At 44.2% G+C, this 21814-nt stretch overlaps 1 protein-coding gene and 1 long non-coding RNA gene across 3 annotated transcripts; one reads left to right on the top strand and one right to left on the bottom strand.

Moving 5' to 3' along the window:
• Positions 1 to 4105: 4105 nt before the first annotated feature.
• Positions 4106 to 17015, bottom strand: rbbp6 (retinoblastoma binding protein 6). 2 transcript variants are annotated; one of them, XM_052049219.1, is made up of 19 exons: positions 16513 to 17015; positions 15742 to 15838; positions 15128 to 15176; positions 11987 to 12031; positions 11781 to 11863; positions 11597 to 11702; positions 11376 to 11515; positions 11121 to 11293; positions 10790 to 10893; positions 10273 to 10431; positions 10084 to 10136; positions 9666 to 9765; positions 9055 to 9088; positions 8912 to 8936; positions 8495 to 8794; positions 8306 to 8416; positions 6081 to 7994; positions 5735 to 5855; positions 4106 to 5528 (listed from the first exon to the last, which is right to left on the bottom strand). In XM_052049219.1, the coding sequence occupies exons 1-19, from the start codon at positions 16676 to 16678 to the stop codon at positions 4296 to 4298; spliced, it is 5013 nt and encodes a 1670-aa protein (XP_051905179.1). In that variant the 5' UTR covers positions 16679 to 17015; the 3' UTR covers positions 4106 to 4295. The 2 variants fall into 2 exon arrangements, with proteins under 2 accessions (XP_051905179.1, XP_051905180.1); XM_052049220.1 differs by having other exon boundaries at positions 5735 to 5852.
• LOC127589940 (uncharacterized) lies at positions 10953 to 11938 on the top strand. Its single transcript, XR_007959520.1, has 2 exons — positions 10953 to 11086; positions 11147 to 11938. It is a non-coding gene; the product is annotated as an uncharacterized LOC127589940 (long non-coding RNA).
• Positions 17016 to 21814: the final 4799 nt, after the last annotated feature.

Below are 21814 nucleotides of genomic sequence, written 5' to 3'. Positions count from 1 at the left end.
TAACAATCATGGCATTGTCGAAACCCTTGAAATAATACTGAATTGATGTTTTTTTTTCTGCAGGACCAATGTTAACATGAGTCGACGTGAAACAAAAAAGTGACAGAGTCCCATTCTTGCAAAAAGATATCACATGAGGAGAAACCGAGCGCCTGTGAGCAATGTAGGCACAGATCAGGCGGCGACCTTGACAAGTCGCGTGTTGTATGCTGACCCGCGGTGGTTTAATCATTCACACTCATATTGACACACGCTGCCGTTCATTTTCCTGAAGACACCCCCCCCCCACACACACACAAGCAACCTGCTTGCATAGTTGCGGTCGGTGCATCTTCATAACGACATCGTTATCAGGCATGGCCAAGAAAGACATGAGCAAAGGTTCCTGTCAATCGCCAATGGGAATGCAGGAATGATGTCGGCTGCTTAAGGATTTGTCTGCTCATGACGATAACATTGTGGTTAAATCTTGTTGTGACTTCAAGATAATATACCCGATATCATGTCATTTAAACGTAACATTAGGTTTAAATGTGCTGGATGTGAGCGCAATCTTCTTACCGTACGGTTTGCCCGGTAAGCTTATCCAGAGCAATTGATAATTTAATGAATTATATTGCTCATACTGTAATGAACAGCCAGGCTCCGCCCTATTTCGGAGTCGATTGCGGGTCATAAGTTCATCATAAAAACAAAGTAAACAAATGCAAGACTTGCTCAAGGTCTTCATTTTCGACTGTCTAATATTAAAGATGAATATTTGCAATTGTTTTTAATGTGTGGGCTGCATACAGTTTCATCGCTTCCCGATTTCTTTACATTTGTTGCAAAACCCATAAAATAATCAAATCACAAAAGTAAGTAACCGATTCTCAAGGGAATGGCAGGAGCCGCTTCCATTGGCTGGGAAGCTGGTCGGCCGCGTTCACTCCCACAACGGCGCAAACGCCTGCTACTAACTGCACTCGCTGCGAAAATACCAAAAGAAAAAGAACTTCACTCATGTGCACAATTAAACCACACCAAAAATAAAGTCCAGGCAGTTAAAATGATTTCAAAACCCACGCAAGCACATGCTAACTAGCCAACCGCCGTGCCATCGCTAGTGAACTTTTGTTTCGGGGGCGGGTGGGACAAACTTTCAACGGCTCGAACATTCTGGTATTTAATTAAATACAATGTTTAATTCTCTTGGGTTGCATTTGTCTGGTATGCATCTACAGAGATAAAAAAAAGGGATTCACTGTAGCTCCATTATGGTATGAACATTTCTTTAAACTGTAACATCCTCATGTCGTATTATCTGGGAAACATTCGCGTCCACGAGAACGAATTATCAGGTGTAGCGCCAGGACACGCGCGGCTCATTGTAGCAGAGGTCAGAGAGGGTAGCATCGATAATTGTAGTCAAATGTGGCGCTATGTAAAAAGAAAGTGAGTTGTGAGGACAGAAAGAAAAAGAGAGAGAGAGAGAGAGAGAGAGAGAGAGGATGTGTAGTGGGGGGCCAGCGGGGGGACTCAAAAACCTCACTCCAGTTGGAAGCCATTAAAAGTTATGCCGACTGAAGGGACCCCGTGAATCTAGAAATAGCACATCCGCACCAAAACAAACTCACCATATGGGTATCAGTATATGGCATATCATCACGACATCGTTCCATTATGGATATCTTAAACGGGCGCTCAGCAGGAGCTTTCTCTCATCATGCAGATACTGATGATAAGATATGCACACTTTTATTTAAATTGCCTCTCATCTGCATACATATCACCTATCAAGTGCTGCCCTTTCACCTCTATTACCGCAGGAGCTCATGCAGAACTCTGGTCAAAGAGCACTCGGAGTTGCGGCGTTTTACGACGCCACACAAAAAAAAAAAAAAAAAAAAAAGGCACGCAGTGTGCAGCTTCAGAAGAAAACCGTGGAAAGGTTTGGGACCAAATCAGGAAAATACTTCTTTGGTCACATCAAAAAAGTAACATTGAAAGGTCATGAGATGTTCTTCCGCAGTGTTTTGTTCATCCGAGTGCCGACTGCAGGTTACATTGTGTTATTCATTCTTTTTGCAAAGAAAAAAAAATGAAATGCACGATTTCAATGTTTGAATCTTTCAAACTCAAAACATGTCGGCACCCTGTGTTGACACTCGAAAAATGACATTTTGACAAGTGAAGCTGTTTGATTGCTAAAACAGTTGAGGGAGGGAGCTGGCTCGTGATACAATAAAGTTTGGCTGAGCCAAAAGCCATTGTCATGTACCGGACCACCACTGGCCTTCTGTTTGGTGGTGAACAGCCATCGGGACCCCTTGCGGAGCAAGACCGACAGAGAGGGAGAAGGTGCATTTGAAAGCATGAATGACAAAAGAGGAGCGGGATGATGTGACACGAGGAGAAGAAGTGTCAGCAGAAAGCAGATGAAAAGAGATGACATTGAACAAATAAAGGACAAAAAAAAAGAAACACTTCAGTGAGCACAAATCCAATCAAGATTTGATTAATTGGAACACCACCGCAGATGATCATTTTTACCCATTTGATGCATTTTGCCCCAATTGACCTTGGTTAACTTTCTCTTGTGCATCAACACACACTGACCCCCGCACCCTCCCCCAACTGTCTGCTCACTAATGTTCTTGGACATGGGGGGGGGGGGTGGTGGTGTGCATGAGTGTGTGGTAAGATTGTCCTGGCATGTTGCTGTCTCTCATTACCACTGTGTGTGCGTGTGTGTGTGTGTGTGTGTGTATCTGCACGGTTGTGGCCTGGCAGTGGGGCAGGCGTTACCATGGCAACCACAGAGCAGGATCCAGAGCTTGTGCATCATTTCGACACAGCGGTGCAATGGCATACCCCTCCCCCACCACCACCACCACCACCATCAAACGGTTTCATTTGATTTCCGCTCACCACATCTGCTTCCCTTTACAAGAGTAGATTGTCCTCAAGAGTATCAGCAATGTGAGGCTATAAATACTTTTTTTTTAACACTTGAATTTCTCATTTCCCCTTTTTTTTCTCCCCTCATTGTTTTATAGAGGGCCATGCATTTTCTAGCCAGGTGTATGACTAGATACGGTCAAAATACGTGCATATGTGCAAAATACATGCTCGAAATATACTGTGTGTGTGTGTGTATATATATATATATATTCACAATTAATAGGAACTCTACAATAGTTGTCCACTATTAATTGTGTGCATGTGTGTGTGTTCGATGCCTGCCTAACTTATTCATGAGAGCATCGAATTACACATTGCCCACACACAGACCGAGCAGGCAGGCAAATAGACACGCCCATTTATCCTTAACATTTCAAACTTTCATGCAGCAAAAATAATTTTGATCATGAACATTTTGGTTTTGTTGCAGGGCAGCACGGTGGAACGCTTGCTGGAGCAACAAGAGAAAGATTTTAGGCCACTTCCACCAAGTTTAAGACGTCTTATTTGCTACCTAAGACTACCCTGCACTATTTAAAATATATATATATATTTTGAAATTGACCAAAACGATATTTTTAAAATCATCCGTGATTTGCATGATGATTGGGCATGGAAAAAAAAAAAATCGGTGGCATGTGTCAGGACGATGGCCGTGCTTTTGTTGTGATGACAAGGCAACATTGCAATTTACATAATAGCCACTCTTATCCACATTTTAATGACCCTTCAGTCTTCGCACGGTCACGCTAATTAAACGGAACGCACGCTCAGCCAGCGCGGACGACAACAGAAATTTGTCATCTCGCTCGCACCGCGGCCGTGGGGATGGCGGACATCATGAGTGAGACAAAACACACACCCGTGATGCCAACAATGCTTCAGTTTGGATTGATTCTGTGAGAGATATTTAACATAATGGAAAGAAAATAAACTTTGCCAACAGTCACCAACATAATTTTTTTTAATTTCCTACAAAACAGGAGAAACAAAATTTTCTTGTAACCTATAAGCAGCATGCCTTTTGAAATGAGATTTACACCAACAGGCAACAGAGGTTGAATCGCGAGACGTGAACCACAAATGTCACCCGCCGCAATTCTTTGTGCACTGCAAATGTGGCAGTCAAATTCTTGTTTTTGTTTTTTTTTGGGGGGGGGGGGAAATGTAACTTTTCCTGGCTTGATTTTCAGCTCCATCTAAAGAATAAAGTGCTTTTCTTTGGCATTTCACTCACTTTCATTCTTGGATGACTCTCATCCGATTCTAACATGAAAAAAAAAAAGAACCAAATCCAGACAAGCACTGTATTTAAAAAAGAAAAAAAAGGAGGGCAAAAGAAGCATTCCTCTTCATTGAGAACCCTCATGTGGACTTTTGGACTTTTTCAGTTTCCTCTCGAGTTCTTCTGGGTCAGCGTCTTCGTGTGTTGCGCCCTTCTTGTGCTTCTTTGGCCTCCTTTCATGCTCACTCTTCTTCACGATGTCGCTGTCGTGACCAGAGGGCTTCTCTCCTCCGACTCGCTCGGCTTCTGCCCGCCTGCCGTGATTACGGCTGGCTTCTCTCCCCGGCTCGGTCCCCGCTCGGTCCTGCTGGCTTTCTTTTAACCGTTTCTCCAGCTTGTACCTTTTCCACAGCTCCTCTCTGCTCATGGGTCTCGCCTTGACAGCGGGTGCGTCTGAGTGTTTGGAGAGGGGGGATGCTCGGGGCTCGGCTTCACCGTGGTCGTTAGCCGGGGGCTCGTCGGACGGCTTTAGCGCCGGGGTAGACCCGCTGGACTCTGGGGGTCCTTGCAGCCTTTCAGAGAGGTGAACGAGGGAAGGCGGAGGACTATTTCTATGCTTGAGATTACTTTCCGTATTCTCACCGTCGGGTATGACATTGATCTGTTTTTTCCAGTCATTGTGATGAACAAGATGGCTTTCCTTGCTCGCATCTACGCTGACTTCCTGTTCCTTGTACTTCCTGTCAGCATGATGAGAGGTCAAGGACGGTTGGATTTGCGGCAGATCTTCTTCTTTCTTCCCCTCCTCATCTTTCCAGTTTGCCTCATCATCTGTTGGCCTGTCAGCTCCCGTCCGTCCATCCATCTCATAGATGTGGCCGGAAGCCTCCTCTGTGCTTTTAGATTTTACATCGGGTATCACATTTATCGTTTTTTTACACTCGTGATGGACTAGATGGCTGCTTGAATCAATGTCGTCTTCCTGTTCTCCGGCCCCGCTGTGGGCATGATGAGATGTTAAGTGGAGTTGGATTTTGGGCAACTCTGTTTCTGTATCTTCTTTTGCCCGGTGGCTTTCTTTTTCCTCCCCTTTATCTTTCCAGTCTATCTCATCATCTCGCGGCCTGTCACATCCCATCTTTCCTTCCGTCTCAGTGTCCCCGCTGTCACTTGTGTATTGGCCACTAGGGAGCGCCAGACGAGAGTTTCTCTCCCTGTTTTCATCATCCGTCTGCATCTCAACTGACCTTTGACTCTCTTGCTCAGCGTCTCCCCGAGCTTCCCTGTGGCCTGGCGTCCCTGGTGTTGGAGGCGACGCTTGTTCCATCTCTTCGGGGTTCTGTAATTCGAAGAAAGGGACCTAAAAAAAATAAAAAAGAAAAGAGCAGCTGTGACTCAATCATTTGTTAACTTGCTCCACGCGTCAGAGATGCGAAGAGGAGCAGTACACACCGAGGCCGCTCACGCACAAAATACGACATGGACAAAGCTCATCTTGCGCAAAGTCGACTATTTGCACTGTACAATATCAAGGTGAACGGCAATCGGACGTTAAGAGTCACACACCTGCATGAGCTCAGGCGCGTCGTCGCGTTCACCGCGTTTCTCTTCCCGTGGGGATGTTGTGCCCTGGATTCTGCTCTCCAGAGGCTCCTCGCCTTCCCCGCGGTCCTCTATGAAAGTGCTGCTGTGTTCCAAAGTATCAGAGCAGCATAAAAGCAAGAGAATACGTTATGGAATCAGGATCGGTAGAAGCGTCATTCTCATTTCAGTCGCGCAGTGAGATGACGTGCGCGAGCAGGGCACTCTGAGAATACTAGTTTCGGATCTAGAAATGAAGTTCTGATTCCATTTGAATGCGCCATGATGTGATGAAAACAAAAGGCGGGCGAGCAAAATATGGATTCCTCACTTGTCATGCTGCGCTGCAATGTCGGGGCTCTCACTGGAAGACGACATCATCCCACAGTCAGCGTTTTCATCAGTTCTCGTCTTCATCTCGACTCCCACCATCAGCTCTTCTTCTGGTTTTGGCTCTTCGCCGTTTGCCTCGTCAGCCGTCGTCTTCTCAACAGGAGGAGCAACGGACTCGTCTGGTTCGAGTCCTCGCTCGACATTTGTCCCGTCGTCCTCCTCCTCGATCTCCTTCGCGATCCTTCTTTCTTTTCCTCCGTCATCTTTTGTCACGCGCTCATCCTCTCCATTCTCCTTCAAACTCTTCCTCTCTTTTTCTCCATAATTATTGGTCAGTCTCTCATCCACCCTCACGTCGCTCATCTCCTTTCGGCCGTCGTCAATTCTGGTGCTTTCATTTTCCTCGGTCTCCTTGAGATTCTGTCTCTCTGCCCCTTTTTGGGATGTTGTCCCGTCTTCCTCTTGGGCTGCACAAAGGTCATGGGGCCCAGTTGCCTGCTGCTTTTCGGAATGCGGAGCTTCGACCTTTACCTTCTCGGCATCTTCGTTCGCATCGCTCTTTTCTGAACAAGGCCATTCCTGTTTTTCGGTTTTCTCTTCAGGCCTCTTGCCGTCCAGTTTGATGTTGATGCTAATCTTCTTCTGTGGTTTCACGTTCATGCCTTCCTCCCAGATGTTTTTCACTCTCGGGGGAAGTGGTTTCTTTTCGTCTTTCTTCTGCTCTTGTTGCTTTTCTTTGTCAACAGGCTGAGGACATTCAACCTCGGGGATTTCAAGATGGGTGCGCCCATTTTCAGGTGGTGCGATAGGACTTTTTTCTTTCTTTTTCTCCTCGCCCGCACCTTTCTCCTTTCTCTCGGATTTAGTCGCTTTGCAGCCTTCGGGCTGTGTGTCTTTAACCTCACTGTGAGCCTTTTCCCTGGGCTTGACCTTCGGACGCTGAGATGTTGAGTCTTTGCCTCTTTCACATTTATTCTCACTTTCCGGTTTCCGTTGTCTTTCTTTTTCCTTTTGATTCGATTTCAGTGGCATTTGGATGGCTTCCAAAGCATCGCTGTCCGGGATTGAGTCACGGCAAGTCTTGTGATTCCTCCTTTTGTCCTTCTTGCTTGTTGGAGGTGCGGCATCAGGGGAACGAGTGCGGTCTTCTGGCACGACTTTGTCACATTTGATCTTTCTTTCATGCTCGTGTTTGAGGGCAGGGAGTTCTTCCGACTTTACGGTCGCTCCCTGTTCTTGGCTGTCCTTTTCGGTGCTCCCGCGATGAGGGGCGGCGTTCTCGGATGGTGGCGAGCGGGTGTCACCGGGCGAGTGAGGTAGAGGAGAGCTGCAGTCACTCGAAGATCGAGCCGGAGGGGAGCGACCCTCGCCGGAAGATTGAGAGTGACTGGAGCGACTATCGCTGGACGACTGAGACGGAGGGGAATGGCGGCGTGTCGAATGGCGGCGTGTCGAACGGCTGCGCGGATATTGCGGACGGTCGAAGGAGTTTAACTTCCTGCTCGAGCGGCCCTCTGCTCGCTCCGCCAACAGTGGATCCGGGGGAGGTGGCAGTTGGTGGTAGTGGCTAACGTAGCTGCTGAAATACTTGTCGTACCACTCTTTGTATTGTCTTTTCCATTGCTGGTAGCAATCCATATCCATCTCCTGGCTGCTTGTCGGTTCACCGGCACCCACCTCATTTCTGGAAGAAGCCGGCGGGTGTTCCGCTCGTCTCCTGGATTTGCAGCTGTTCTGAGAGGACTTTTTGCTGTGATGCCGTTTTTTGCGGTGATCCGACCGCGACGTAGAACGGGAAGCATCTCGGGGCGAAGATGATGAGGAGGGCGAATGGGACCTCTTGTAAGCGTAGCTGTAGGAGCGCGAGGGGTTGGTGTGGCTGTGTGGGACTCTGTGGCGGGAGTATGGTGACCTGGTGAAGAATAGAAAGGCATACTTAAGTGTTGTCCGTGATTAAAAGCGCATAAAATGTGACGATAAGCGATGGCAACCAATGTGATACTTTAGAGAGGAAAAAGAACGAGACGTGTGTTCGCTAAAGGTGACTACACTCTACCAAACGGTTAAATAGTTTATGTACAACAAAACAATCAGGATAAGAAGGTCATGTACATTTTATACAATGAAATTCCATGTTTCTAAAAAAATCCAATCATATTAAATTCTTTGTAGCAGTAACGAACCCCCCCAAAAAACAAAACCCCTCTTTTGGAAAAGCGATACCTTGATCGGCCATGGGATTTCGAGCGGGATCGGCTAGACCTGCTTGAAGAGCGAGAGGATTTGGACTTGGAACGAGAGGAGCGTGTGTAGGTGGATCGTGTCCCGGGAGACCTGAAGGACGAAGTTACACGCAAATGAATGAAAATTTGGATGTTTATCACGTGACTGCTTTATAAACATGTTTTTCACCTTTCCCTCATGTGTCCGTGATGGCTGAACCATTCCCTCTGGGTGAGAGGATGGATGGCGGGGGAGAAAGAGGGAATGAGGGGAGGGATGGGGGGACCCTGAGGGTTTGTTTGAGTCCAATTAGGCAGGCCCGCTGGGGGTCCTGGCGGGTGACTGAGATACTGCTGACCTGGAGGGAACGAGTGGAAATGGTGGCTGAGGAAGAGAGGCGGGGGAGCAGGTGGAACGGAGGATGAGGAGGGAGGGAGGGGCTGGAATTCACTCGTAACTGCTGCGGGACAAACGGAGGACGAGGAGGAACTGTGGGAAAGATACACGAGTTGTGAAACCGTGGATGGCGTCGACCTGACTGCAGAGTCGGACAAGTTACGCGGCAAAGTTTTACAAAGTGCAACTGCACACACATACTTGGCTGACCTGTGCACTTTGGTTGGCGTTTGACCTTTGAGTTGAGGGAGAAAGAACAACAGCCACGCTCATATTAGTAAACACAAATGAACGTCTACCTGCACTTCTGCTACTCGATTATATTGAGCAGTCCAGTTTAAAGCCTTCCTTACCTAAGGATGTTTTCTGCACTGGGTCATGGTGAACCTGATCGGAAGCCAAAGAGCAAATTTCAAAAGGAGAGGCAATATACCTTTTTTTTGTCTCCACAATTTTAAATTCTTGACATGTCTATGGGACGCTTTCATCAAAATTACTCAAGGATTAAAAATGGTAGACATTATGAGAGCTTGCTACAGTTACATCACGTTTTAGGGTCACGCGTAGTGAGTAAGCCCGCATCCTGTACCACATACTGCTGGGCCAAAGGTAAACTATTGGTTGACGCTCGGCAAGCTAATGTGCACCCGTTTCTGCCAGAGCTCGGCTGTTTCCTTTTCCGCATCGCAGAGTCGACACCGTGACCAGCTGCTTGCTTTTCTACTTGCGGAAGAAGAACACTGAGCGTGAACAGCACGAGAGCATATTACTTGAATACACCACGTCAAAACGTCGACATTTCTGTGTTTATGATCCTGATTTTTTTGTTGTTTTCTAATTTTGTGAAACACTGGATTATAATTATTATTTTTTTTTTCAAGAAACATTTTTTGAAACAAATGGCCCTCGATTTCCCAATTTTTTGGGCACCCACCATTTGAAGAATGTGTGTGCGCGTCCTCACCATTGTCGATGGCTGCGTTTGAACAGCCGCGGGGTCTTTGCTCAAGAACACAGGAGGCGTAACAGCCACCGAATCATCTTGTGTTTTTTCTGGAGCTTCACTGTGTAAAAAGAAGACATCGTAAGATGAATACAGTATTCATCACTTTTCTCACTCCGAGTGACAAAAGAACCCACAAATATAACGTGTTTAGGGTCTCAGCAAAAACAACGCAAAGGAGCCTTTGTCTAAAGATCTGTGCCAAGTTACAAATATTTAAAGTAGGCGATGCATGATTGTCTAAAACGTATCAAACCAAATGGAAAAGACGAGTGCTTTTTGGCACCGGAGCAAGAGCTCTTCAGCCGTTACCAGTGAACACATTAACTTCTATCAGGCGACGGGTTCCATTCGTATGAACAACAATTTGGATACATACACCGAAGATTGTAGGCCGGAAACAGGACGAGCCCCAGACTTGTTAACGTCAGCCTGCATGCATTGCGAGACAGGAGACGACAGAAGATTACAGGAGAGATTAAAAACAAGATGAGAGGCAGACGCTGGGTAGTTCACAAGTCCTAAGCGGCGCTACTTCCGAGATGAAACGTGTCATGAAGATGGTGACCTGCTGGTTGCGGGTGGCCTGGTGGCTCTTCGTTTGTTGGGTGGCTGAAGGAGTAGGAACGGGGTTCGGCGTCGGCGTTGCAGTGAGTGACTGAGGGGCAGCAGACTTCCCTTTCAGACTTTTGGTATCGCCTTTCTCTTTCTTAAAGTTATTCACAGCCTGCACACCAACAGGAAAATGAGGGGGAAAAAAAGCAATTCAAACAATCAGGCGAGTATGAATTAGCAGTGAAACCTCCAAAATTTGCACTCCCCAAGTTGCAGCTTCAACTTGTATGACCCATTGAAATATTGATGAAAACATTTGCGCTATAAGTTGAAGGTTATATAACGCCAACTAAATTTACTTCACTTGACGATGGGAGAGAGAGTGAACTTGGAAAGTCAACCAGCATCAGGCAAATGGAGTGCGTTCAACTTTGGAGGTTCCACTGCACCCTCTTTATACGTACAAAGAACCTTCCACTCATTATTTCACCCCCCCCCCCACCCACCCCCCCACCCATCTGCTACTTTACCTGACGGAGGAATTTATTAGCTATCAGTGTGTCAGGAGATACATCAGATTGGTGACAGGTGGGACAGATGTGTTCTTCCGAGTCCAGCAAGGTTGTACGAATACCTGAACACAAGAAATTGACAGGTAGCGTGTCAATAGGACGTTTCCGGAGCATGGGGTTAGCAAGAAACAACGTATTGCATGCTCAAGACCACGCCAAACTGTGTGATGGACCCATATCGCTGAGGAATACAAGATATGTACAAACACAACTTCCATAGGAAAAGCACGTCCAGGTCAAAGTACGACGAGCAGGGTGAGACTCGGTGTGTGCGCGCCCCCATACTCACAGTCATCACAATAACTGTTTCCACAGCAGGGGATGACCACCGAATCCACAAGAAGGTCTCGGCAGATCAGACATTGGAGTTCTTCGGGCACAGGGATGTTGTCATCCTCTGGCTCACTCTCTTCTTGGTGCAAAAAGGGATGCTTCTCCTTCTTGCCCACGGCGTACGCCTGGCTGCGGGCATGCGGTTAAATAAATGAGTCATATTTGCTCTTGGTCTTACCTCCTGGGTACGGAGCTAACCAGATACACTCACGCATCGATGGCAGGAATTGCAAAACGTCCACAATTAGTCAGCATGGCTCCTCTGATGTTGGGGTCGTCCACTTCCACCATGAAGGAGCGAGGAATGCCTGTGCTTTTCTTTATCTTTGGAGGAGCATCGAAATTCTTATCCTGTCGTCGGTAAAACACAAAGTTATGAGTAAGAGCTCACGGTGAATGCTTGGACTGATTTATGATATGTTGCTTACATACCCCAGCGGATGGACATTTCCTGATGTGGTGTCCGGCGTTTCCGCAGCGGAAACAGGTGTAGTTAGCAGGGAGCACCCCACCTAATTTTTTGTTGTAACTCGAGAGACTGACGCAGGAAAAGCATTGGGTTACCAAGAAGGAAAGAATATCGACGAATCAAGACCATAACGGGAGCATCACTCACGTCATGGGGTCGTATGCGGACTGATTCATCACGACTTTGATCTTATCATCCTCTGACACATCAGCGGATGCCAGGTTCACCATCTGCACGGAGAGAAAAGTTGTGTGTGCCCAAAAGAAACGACCGCGGCACATTTCTTAAAAAATAAAATAAAGATTTAGCCACAAGTGGGTGACATGGTAAATACGGAACGAATTCGAGCGTACCTTGGAGAATAAAGGCAGAGATTTGGAAGAACTGTGGTCATCCATCTGTTAGAATTGAACACAAATCAGTTTCACTGAAAATCCCCAGATTGAGAGACTTTCAACGTTCCACACTGAATAAAAGCACATATACACATGATAAATCCTGAGGCACAAGTACGTGCTTATTCGTGGCACCGAGGGGGGTCACTTGGTTTAGTGGTGTAACACATTTTTATGGGCAAAAAAAACATTACCGTCGTCTTCCCATGCCAGAACTTCTCCTGCTACTGCACACACTGCTATCCTGAAAACTACAAGTCCAAATTGCGGTGCTTTTGAATTTCCTTTTTTTTTTTTGCCTCAAGCCATGTATGGAAAATCAAAATAAAGCAAAACGTCACGACCAAAAGCCATTTTCACACATTTTGACAAACATTGAAAAGAGGTGACTGCTAAGAATATCTCGACTCTTGTGTATTCATTTCAGCGAAACAAAATTTTAGAGACCACTGCAAACTACAACAACAATAATAAATCCTCTGATATGAATGCCTCTTGAACAGCATCGTTTAGACGGCATTTGAATGCATTTAAATTACCAAAATCGGATGCGAGTGCGTATTTGAGTTTTAAAATGCATTATGAAATTGTCTATTTGCCTCCTTTGAAAATAAGCATAAGCGAACCTGCTGCCACAATTATGCAGAACATTAATCGGCTAGTAATGATTGCCTTCACACAATTGTGGATTGACAGTTTTCCTGTCATTGAAGAGGAGAGCACAAAGTATGTCAGTGCTGACTTTCGGCTTTAGCGGTCAGCGTGCTCACATACTGGGTGACAAGCGTGGGGATTTGTGATCCAACAATAGAGCAGGACAATGGCACCCAATGGTATTCCACCTAAAAGTTGAACGTCCATGATGCGGGTATTTGCTGAGTCGTCACCAACACCAACACAAAAATAACTTGAAACAAGCAGAGAAGATGGCCCAGAATAGCCATCAGCAAACAATTATAAGAACAAGCTAGCTTTTGCTTGGCTATAAGCAATCTTTGCTATTATTTACCGGGTAAATAATAGCAAACATTGCTTATAGCCGAGCAAAAGCTAGCTTGTTCTTACAATACAAAAAGTACATTTGCGCTAATAAGAACTATGGTCATTAAAAAAATAAAATTACTGCCAAGAAAGCTCAATCAATGACCTGAAAGATTGTCTGAAAAATATTCCAGAATCAGTACAGTTTTTGTCTTCCATCAACATTCAACAGAAAATGGGCTGCTTGTACACTACCAGAGTGGTTGACGGCAATTGTAAAAAGTTGACAACATGAAGTCACTCAATTGAAATCAAACACGTAATACATTGGGCAGCTTCATCAGAAAACCTTTATTTGAAGAAAAACAGAGCAAGCGTTATCGAGTCCCAACGGGATCAATGCTAAGGAGAGGCAGACACTTCTCCTACTGAGAAATCAGAGAGAAAAATCAAGTCAGGTCAGTAAGCAAGTAAAAGCTTTATATGAAGCAGATCATGTTCGTTTATAGAATTATGATGGGCTAAAGTACATGATACTAAAACTGTATTTGTTTTCTCAAATTATTATAGAGTCATCAAACCACTACTTAGTCGGATAGAATAAAAACTTTAAACTGTTTGTTGTGTCAACACAGGAAAGGCATGATCCTGTGTATTGTATTTTGTTCAAGCCAAAAGGCTTTTGCAAAATAACTTCTTTTTGTGTGGGGAGGCAATACAAACCATTCGTGCTACTTTTAAAACATGGAAAACTTTTTTTTTTAATGTATCAAGAGTTAGATATTACCGGTAATCCAAAATTGACTTGCGGCTTTGGACGCGAGCCCAGTAGCTGACGCCATGATGCAGCATGGTGAAGAAACCGTTGACTTTTTATCAGGCATCAATAAGCCCTGGCCTGATAAGGTTTGGCCCGCCCTGGCCGAACTTGGCATGCCTTTGTACTGAATGAGCCTGAAAGCAGTGAGGGGGGCTTTGCACACCCTTTTTATTGAAATTAACTTTTTGCACAAAGAATGTGGAAAGAAGTGAAGCACATCTAGTTGACCGGATCTTTACCTGTCGCAAAAATAGTTTATTTTTCAATGTCAAATCATTTGGAAATACCATTTGTTTTTTGTTTTTTTTAATCGTGGTTATTTACTCAACTGCAGTGGGCATTAGGCATTTATTTTATTTGAGAGGATGCCTTTGCATATGGCCGGAGTGAGAAATGTTGCTGTCTGTCGATTGATCTACGGAGTACAATGGCAATGCGATGCATCGTTGAAAAGTATTTTTCCTTCAAGTGTCCTTTGATTTTTAGTTTTTAAATCAAGAATACAGAGCAGCTGGAGGTGGAACGAATTGGAGTTAATTTTGCAATTGACACAATGCATAGACATCGACCAGCGAAATTCAAGGTGCTCATTTAATAAGCTGTATATTGTGAATGCAGTTTGCAATGATGTGAAACGGCACTGTGTCATCATTAGAGCTGCGGCTAAGATTCTGCTTATGTCAAACCTAAAAATATGAACAATATATGAATGTGACAGTGTAGTGGCCTGGTATGTCTAAAATTGTATTAATTTTTATTAAGATCTCAGGCTGTGTATGCTACTCGAGCAGATGTTTTTGTTTCTCGATTACAAACAACACCCACACGGCATTGTTTGTTTGCTTATCTATCTGACAACTTACAGTACATACTCTCCTGCTGCTGTGCTTTCACATGCGAAAATGCTCAAGTGTAGTGTAACAAACTGCAGCCATGTAAATTAAAACTGTGAAGTAATGTAAAATTAAATGGAAAGTTACCAAAAGGGGAAGACATTTTATATCTGTTCTGCAAGGAAATAAGGGTGCCTCTATTTGAGATTTGACATTAATTTATGACAATGAATGAACAATTAATTGGGGTTTGGCGTCTTCTCTATGAATATTAATGACGGCATGATCTATCTCAGCCTCTCAGGCAAGCACCTTTTACCTCCCAAATGTAAATGATGTCGCAGAGTCAAATTTGCCCGACATTTGCATGAGGTTTTACTTGCAAGAATAACTGCTTATTTGACTTCTTTGGTTAGGTGCTCAATGGCGATGTGGCAGGAAGTGTGTGGTGATTTGGTTACGTACTGCTTTGACGACTCCGGAGGCAAAGTGGCAATGGGCAGCTGAGCGCTCACTACAACATGAAAAAAAAACAAACAAAATTTTTACCATAGTTAATGATTAGATGTTACACTGAAAACACTTTGTTGGATGATTTTCCTCGATCATCAGGCCCCATTTTCAATACGCAGCAGAATATTAAACACCATAAGGTTCCTAACAAAAATGGTTGCAGCACTTTGTGCTCATAAAAATACAAAGTATTCGTTATTTTGAGCACACTGTCCAAGAATAACCCTGTTGGTCAGCATTCTGGATGAGCAACATTTCATCATGTCACTTTTTCTTTCCCTTTTTGGAAAAAACACCTCCTCTTGGTTACATATTAACACGAGAAATCTCTTACATAAATTATTATTTACCAGGGTGTTCCACTGAGGTCTTTAACTACCGTGCTCTCCCACTCTGAACACAACAAGGTTGAGTTTCCTTACAAGACTTCCTTCATACATTTATTACAAGCAATGTCCACAATCAGCAGAAACCTTTTGCAGCATATGCTGCTGCATGGCCACAGATGAGTGCGATTAAAAAGCAAAATGGAATTTCATGTATTTGACAGAACTGTTGAAACTTACGTGTTGTGGGTCTTCCTGACAGAGACTCTGATGTTAGGGACCCTCCTGACAATCACTGAAGAGCCTTTGGGGATGAGCCCCTCCTCGTCTGTATACTCTGAGAAATAAAAGTAAGACTTTAAGAAGAGTTCCAGAATTAATGTTGCCTTCAACTTTTTTTTGCTCTTCTACATTGTGTGCTTGTGACAATAACAAGTGACAAAAATGGTTGTAAAAGCAAAGTTGATCAGCAAGTGCTTCAGTTTGAAATAAAATACAAATTAAAAACTGCCTTAATCCAAACATTTTGGGGAGCAGTATAATGTATAAATACAGATATACTAAAGAATGGTTTCAGCTCCTCAGTGCGGCAGTAATATTAGCTGTGTATTGCAGAGGATAAAGAATATATAGTTGTGAATATTTATTGCAAGTCGACATGTTGCTCAACCGTTTGCGTTCAAATATCCGTTGCTTAGCACTGCAACACTGATGCCATCCATTAGCCTGTCAATAGCTTTTCACATTATGTATTGTAGCATTAAGCTTGCAAACTTCGCCCCCGGGGGTGACAAATTCTAACGATTGTAGATTTTTCATTTGTGCCAACACAAATAGAGAAGGCACTTTGAGAATTCTAAACGCACCACTGATCCTGACCCATCAGACAGCTGGCAAGGCTCGACCACGTGTTTTCTTACCGTGTTTCAAGCAGTCAAACATCCGATAAACAAGTAAAACAACACGTAAACAAGTAAAACAACGCGCACACGCCTGCCAATGTCACGTTACCTTCTTTGGTTTGTGCGTTGGTGATCTGCAGATCGCAATCGCCGGCTCGCAGTTTCTCCCTGCCCATGATCCGCTCCTTCAGGTCCGTCAGCGTGATGTGCGGCCCGTCAAACACCACTGTGGCGTAGCTGAGTTTGGAGGAAAATTTATAATGGATATGAGTCATGTTTAGACTAAGTAATCGCTTCAATCTCACAGACAGGAAACCTCCACGCGTGCTCGTAAATTAGCTTAAGCTAGCGTTAGCTGCCCAACGCTTCCACTTGGTTAGCTAACAAGTGTTTGGCAAGTCGACACTAAGACATGTCATCTCCCAAACCCTGGTAGAACCCCAGCGGGGAGTTAAGTCGAGGCTGAGTCAGTCGCTTTCGAGTCCAATTTGTGCTTTCGTCGCACTATATGTTGCTTTCGACACGAGTTGCTCACTGGCAGAAACTACCAGCTGTTTCCACAAGCGAAGGCTCGTCAGCAAAGAGCCGGTTGATGCTGCGTTCAAGTGATCCAGAACACGTAGGCGTTATAAAGAACGTCCTTCTCTGATAAGGTGCTGATGAAAGAGTTGCTCGAAATCGTAGGCTATATAATATCATGTATCATGTTCATGGGTGAAACCGTGAACACGTGCCCGTTTGTAAAGAAAAAAATAAGTAAACATATTTATATCTGGACTGTTTTTCACAAAGACGCTATTATGTATCCACATCATCACATAAATTATGACGTAGGAGAGTTTATGCTCCGACATGACAAGATTTTCAGTTTTCCCATGGTTATGAAGGCAGCACATTGGACTTCCGATCAGTGGAGCACCTGTTTGAGCAAAAGATAAATGATGAAGAAAAAGCCAAGAATTTACCGGGTAAAAAGTTTGTTTATGCACTAGATTTGGTTTACGAAAATTGTCAACATTATTGAATTGATTATTATATATCTTTTAGTAGCATTTTTAAAGGTCTCAACATATTTTCGCATTCACATATTTAAAATACATTGGATGAGACCTAAGGAAAATATACCCTTCTCAGTTGTCAAATATATACTTTGGTCATCAAATTGTAAATATAGTACGGCGCTTTGTCGTTACGTTTTTGGTGACTTCTATTTTAGGGGTGCATTTTAAATCATCCTCTGGAGGGAGACAAAACATCATTTATCGTGTACCTATGTGAGTTAGTCTGCACTGCACCGACTGTGTGAACTGAGGGCCATTTTTAGCCCGTGTGCCAAAATAAAACGTCACTCCATTGCGTCTGATAGCTGTCTTTATTATAAAATCCTTAGAATAAATGAATTATGAATATTGTTTGGATCTTTAGGTGTTTGCAATAAAAACAGTCTATTCTAATACACCATGTGTTGACTATCATCGGTGACTGAACGACACTGGAGGTTGTCAAATATGTACTGTATATTGTCAAGCCTCGGGAGAATGTTATGTGGACAGATGAGATTCAGTTGTAGCCATTCGGCAAGTCCAATCAGCTCCATGTTTACAGTTGTAGAAGTGAAGCAAAGAAAAGACCAACGTACCTACTGTGAAACATGGAGGAGGATGACGGTTACATTCCTGGGCTGATTTCCTGCATCTGGCACAGGGTGTCTGAAATCTGTGCAGGATAAAAATGAAATCTCAAGGCTATCAAGGTATTCTTGTGCAAAAAATGTGTGGCCCGATGTCATTCTAATGACGAATCAACACTGTGTCTTGCGACACTAATTTGGAACTGTAGCACACACCATTGCTACGCTTTACACGGTCTTACAACCGAGTTGACCTGTGTTGTTTTGGTCAAAACAAAATATGTCAGGTCCGGGAATATTTTGGGACAAATGGTGTTTACCTGTTTAAACGTCCATTGAGCATCACACCTAAACTAGTCACTGTGGAGGCAACCATGTTGGCAGCAGGCAGGGGACAGTGGGTTCCTGGCAGTGTGTGAGGTGATTGGTTGGAGTTAGCTCAAAACGCAGATGGATGGAGATCAATCGGAGAGCGAGAGAGAGGTTGGAGGAAGTGTTTTGCACACAACTCTCTCTCTCTATCGCTCTGTCTTTCCCTCCTGCTTGCGAGGAGGGATTTGCCCCTATCTTGGCTGGCTTAGCACATCATTGTGAAAGCAGTGGGCGGATGGAGAGATGCAGCAGCAGAACGAGGGAGAGAAGATGAAGGGGGAAACAGCTGCTGCCTTTACACTCATGCTCTTCTTATCGTCATATACGATACACAACATGACTCAGCCATCAAAAGAGTGCATGCGTGTGCGCGGGCTCGTGCGTATGCATACATCAAAGACGGCATCAGACCACGGACACGGTGGCTATGCAGCATAATGACGTGGAAAAAGTGTGATTGAATTAGTCAGTTCGATCAGTCAAACAACGAGGAAGATGGTTGCCGACCTATTTGGCGCTTTGAACGTCTGCAAGGATTGTCATGGCTTGGAATGAAGTGGCACTACTGCTGTTAGGCTGAACATCAAGAGATTCAAAACAAGTAGAAAATTAACAAAGCAGGTACAGTTGAAATTCCTCATTTGGATTCCTGACAAACCTCGGATTTGAAACCAGAGGTTTTGTTTTGCTATTTTTGGGCAGTGAAAGGGTAAGAGGGAAAAGGGGTCCACAACCACAAAATATGAAACAACATAGGAAAAAAAAATTCTGAGGCCTATGGGGGCGTCTATACTTCGAGATTCACTGTACATACAAATGACCATGAGTTAACTGACATTAACGTTTCTCAATGACAATGGCAGTTATACTTTTAAAGAGAGCGTACACTGAGTCGCTGCTGTCAGCTGTAACAGAAAAAAAAAATCATCTGATGTGGGATTCTTGAGGGATACATGCTGAGAAACGCTCAGTGTGCTTTATGGGCTATTTGCATAAAAGGCAATTTTCTCTGATTGGGCCAATGGAGCTGAAGAAAGCAATTACTACAGCGCCATACTGCTCAATGGGAGGTTTGCAAACAGACACACGTGAGGGCTTAGAAGGATCACGGAGAATTGAAAAGAAATAAATAGAAAAGAATGGAGGAATATGTGGAATGAAACATGGAATTTTTCTGAGCAACAGGGCATCTGGGAGGCACTTGGACGTAAGTGACCACAGCTCATGTTTGAGGAAGTCAAAGGTAACAAAAAAGCAGAGTGACGCACTGTACCCCCCCCCCCCCCCCTCCTCCCCACCCCCTCTGTCCGTAATCCTGTCATCCAGTCTAATCTCTATGACGATGGCACGGAGCCCCATGAATGATGAATGATGATGAATATTCATCAGGTGTATCTGAGCTCCTCATTCATTCCTTCCTACACTCACAGCTTGGCTTGCTATTCAGCCTCGATAATAACAAAAGCTGTGCAATGAAGTGCAACCACTGAAGTAAAAGAAGAAGAAGAAAAAAAAAGAAACATATTGAAGAACAACAGTTTGCAAAGCCCGTGTGCTCGTTTGAGCTGCCGCACGGCACCTTGTGGATGTTGCTTGCACGTCTCTTGACAGAAACACTCGTCCTTATTTAATGCGGTGGGCATTTCGTGTCTCTCCTGAACACCCTCAGCATAAATAGACAGCACAGTAAGTGTTTAATGGCATTGGTTTGTTTCCGCGTGAGCCTCGTTAGGTGACTAAATCTTCTCTCGTGCTTTTTGCGCCAAGTGGAAGGTGTGCTTCATCATCCCAAGTGTCGACAAGGATGAACGTAACTTTGCGAAAATGGGCACCCAACAGCGATGCTCAGAGTCATTACGCTTACTTGAAGAGTATCTTGAAGTATTATTTCCGTCATAGTAAAGTATGCATACAAAATTTGGATCTTAGCAGTGTGTTAAGGCGTGCATTTGAGTCCCGGGCAAAAAAGTGGGGACTTACCCGAATGCATCCACACCTTTGACTACCGCCACTGTCACGTGACCTTTGACATGTCGGTCCACTTCATCCTCCTTGGAAGGAACTGTAACATGCTGTTGCATTACACCAATCCAGAGCATCCCCTGTGTGATAAAACTGCACATTTTAGAGTGGCCTTTTCATGAGGTCATTCTAAGGCACACCTGTGCAATCATCACGTTGTCGAATTAGCATTTTGAGATGCCGCACAAGGTAACTGGCCATCAATATCTTATTTAAAATAAAGACGATTGGAAAAGACCATTTAAATGACCATCAGCAGCTTCTGTCCACTTACTAAAGGTTTTGATTTGGCGCTGGAAAATATCCATCCAATTTCCGTCATGTTTGCATTTATGCCTGTGAAAATTAAATTCTCAATCCAAACAGATCGGCAGGTGCAGTGTTTGGCTACGCCAACAGCACACAAAATGACAACAGTCACACGCAGGCGCATTGAAAAGGTGTCTCTTTATTTTCTATTTCATCATACTGTATATAATACTCTTTCTCTCTAGATATAGGTAATCATATCTATATAAGTAAAAGTGTGCTTTTATTCACAGCATTTGTCCGTGTCAGACGGCTGCTAGTTGGAGGTTTACGTTTATAAGGTGTACAGAGATTCAGCTGTGTGTCTGAGCAACCCGTCCACGACGGAACGTGGTAAGAAATTGAACAAAAAAATGCTTTATTACGTTATAACTGGACAGATGTTTTGACAATCTGATTGCCATCTTTTGCCAGTATTATCATTATTGAGCGATAATCGTTAAAGCATAAATATTATATAATTTATTAGGAAAAAATCATTTTCAACACAAACCAAATGTTGGTAACACTGCATTATTATTATTATTATTTTTTTTTACAAAATCTTACTGAATTCTGGTGGGAATAGATTTGTGTGTGTGTGTGTGTGTGTCCGCAAGCGCACACGTGTGTGTGTGTGTGTGTGTGTTTTTAGCTCATGATAGGGCTCAGAGGTATACAGCAGGGTCAGAGTCTGTCCCACCCCCAACATAATTTCAATTTGATCACAGCACACATTGCATGAGCTTCACTGTCAGCTCCATCTGCACACTTGGATGTTTTTTTTTTTGGGGTGGAGGGGCTTTTGAAGCATATACAGTATATATATCCCCCCCCCCGTCCATGGTTTTATTGGTTACACTGCCTCTCATTGCAATCTGTATTAAATTATCGTCAATGTTGTTGAAGGGATGGCTTTGTTCGATAACAGTCTGAAAGAATTGGTCAAAAATATTTTGAAGAAGTCAGATCGGATTCTTGGCAGGCTATTACTTCACACAAACACCTTGGATGAGGATCCTTCAACGTGTAAGCGAACCACAGTGTCAACAATTTTTCCACGATGCCACTTGAACGCACCTGATGGTCGACGCTTGGT

Source organism: Hippocampus zosterae, chromosome 17 (genome assembly GCF_025434085.1).
Source record: "Hippocampus zosterae strain Florida chromosome 17, ASM2543408v3, whole genome shotgun sequence".
Lineage (NCBI taxonomy): Eukaryota > Metazoa > Chordata > Actinopteri > Syngnathiformes > Syngnathidae > Hippocampus > Hippocampus zosterae.
Note: the sequence above shows the minus strand (reverse complement) of the source record. Positions and strands in the feature narration are given on the sequence as shown.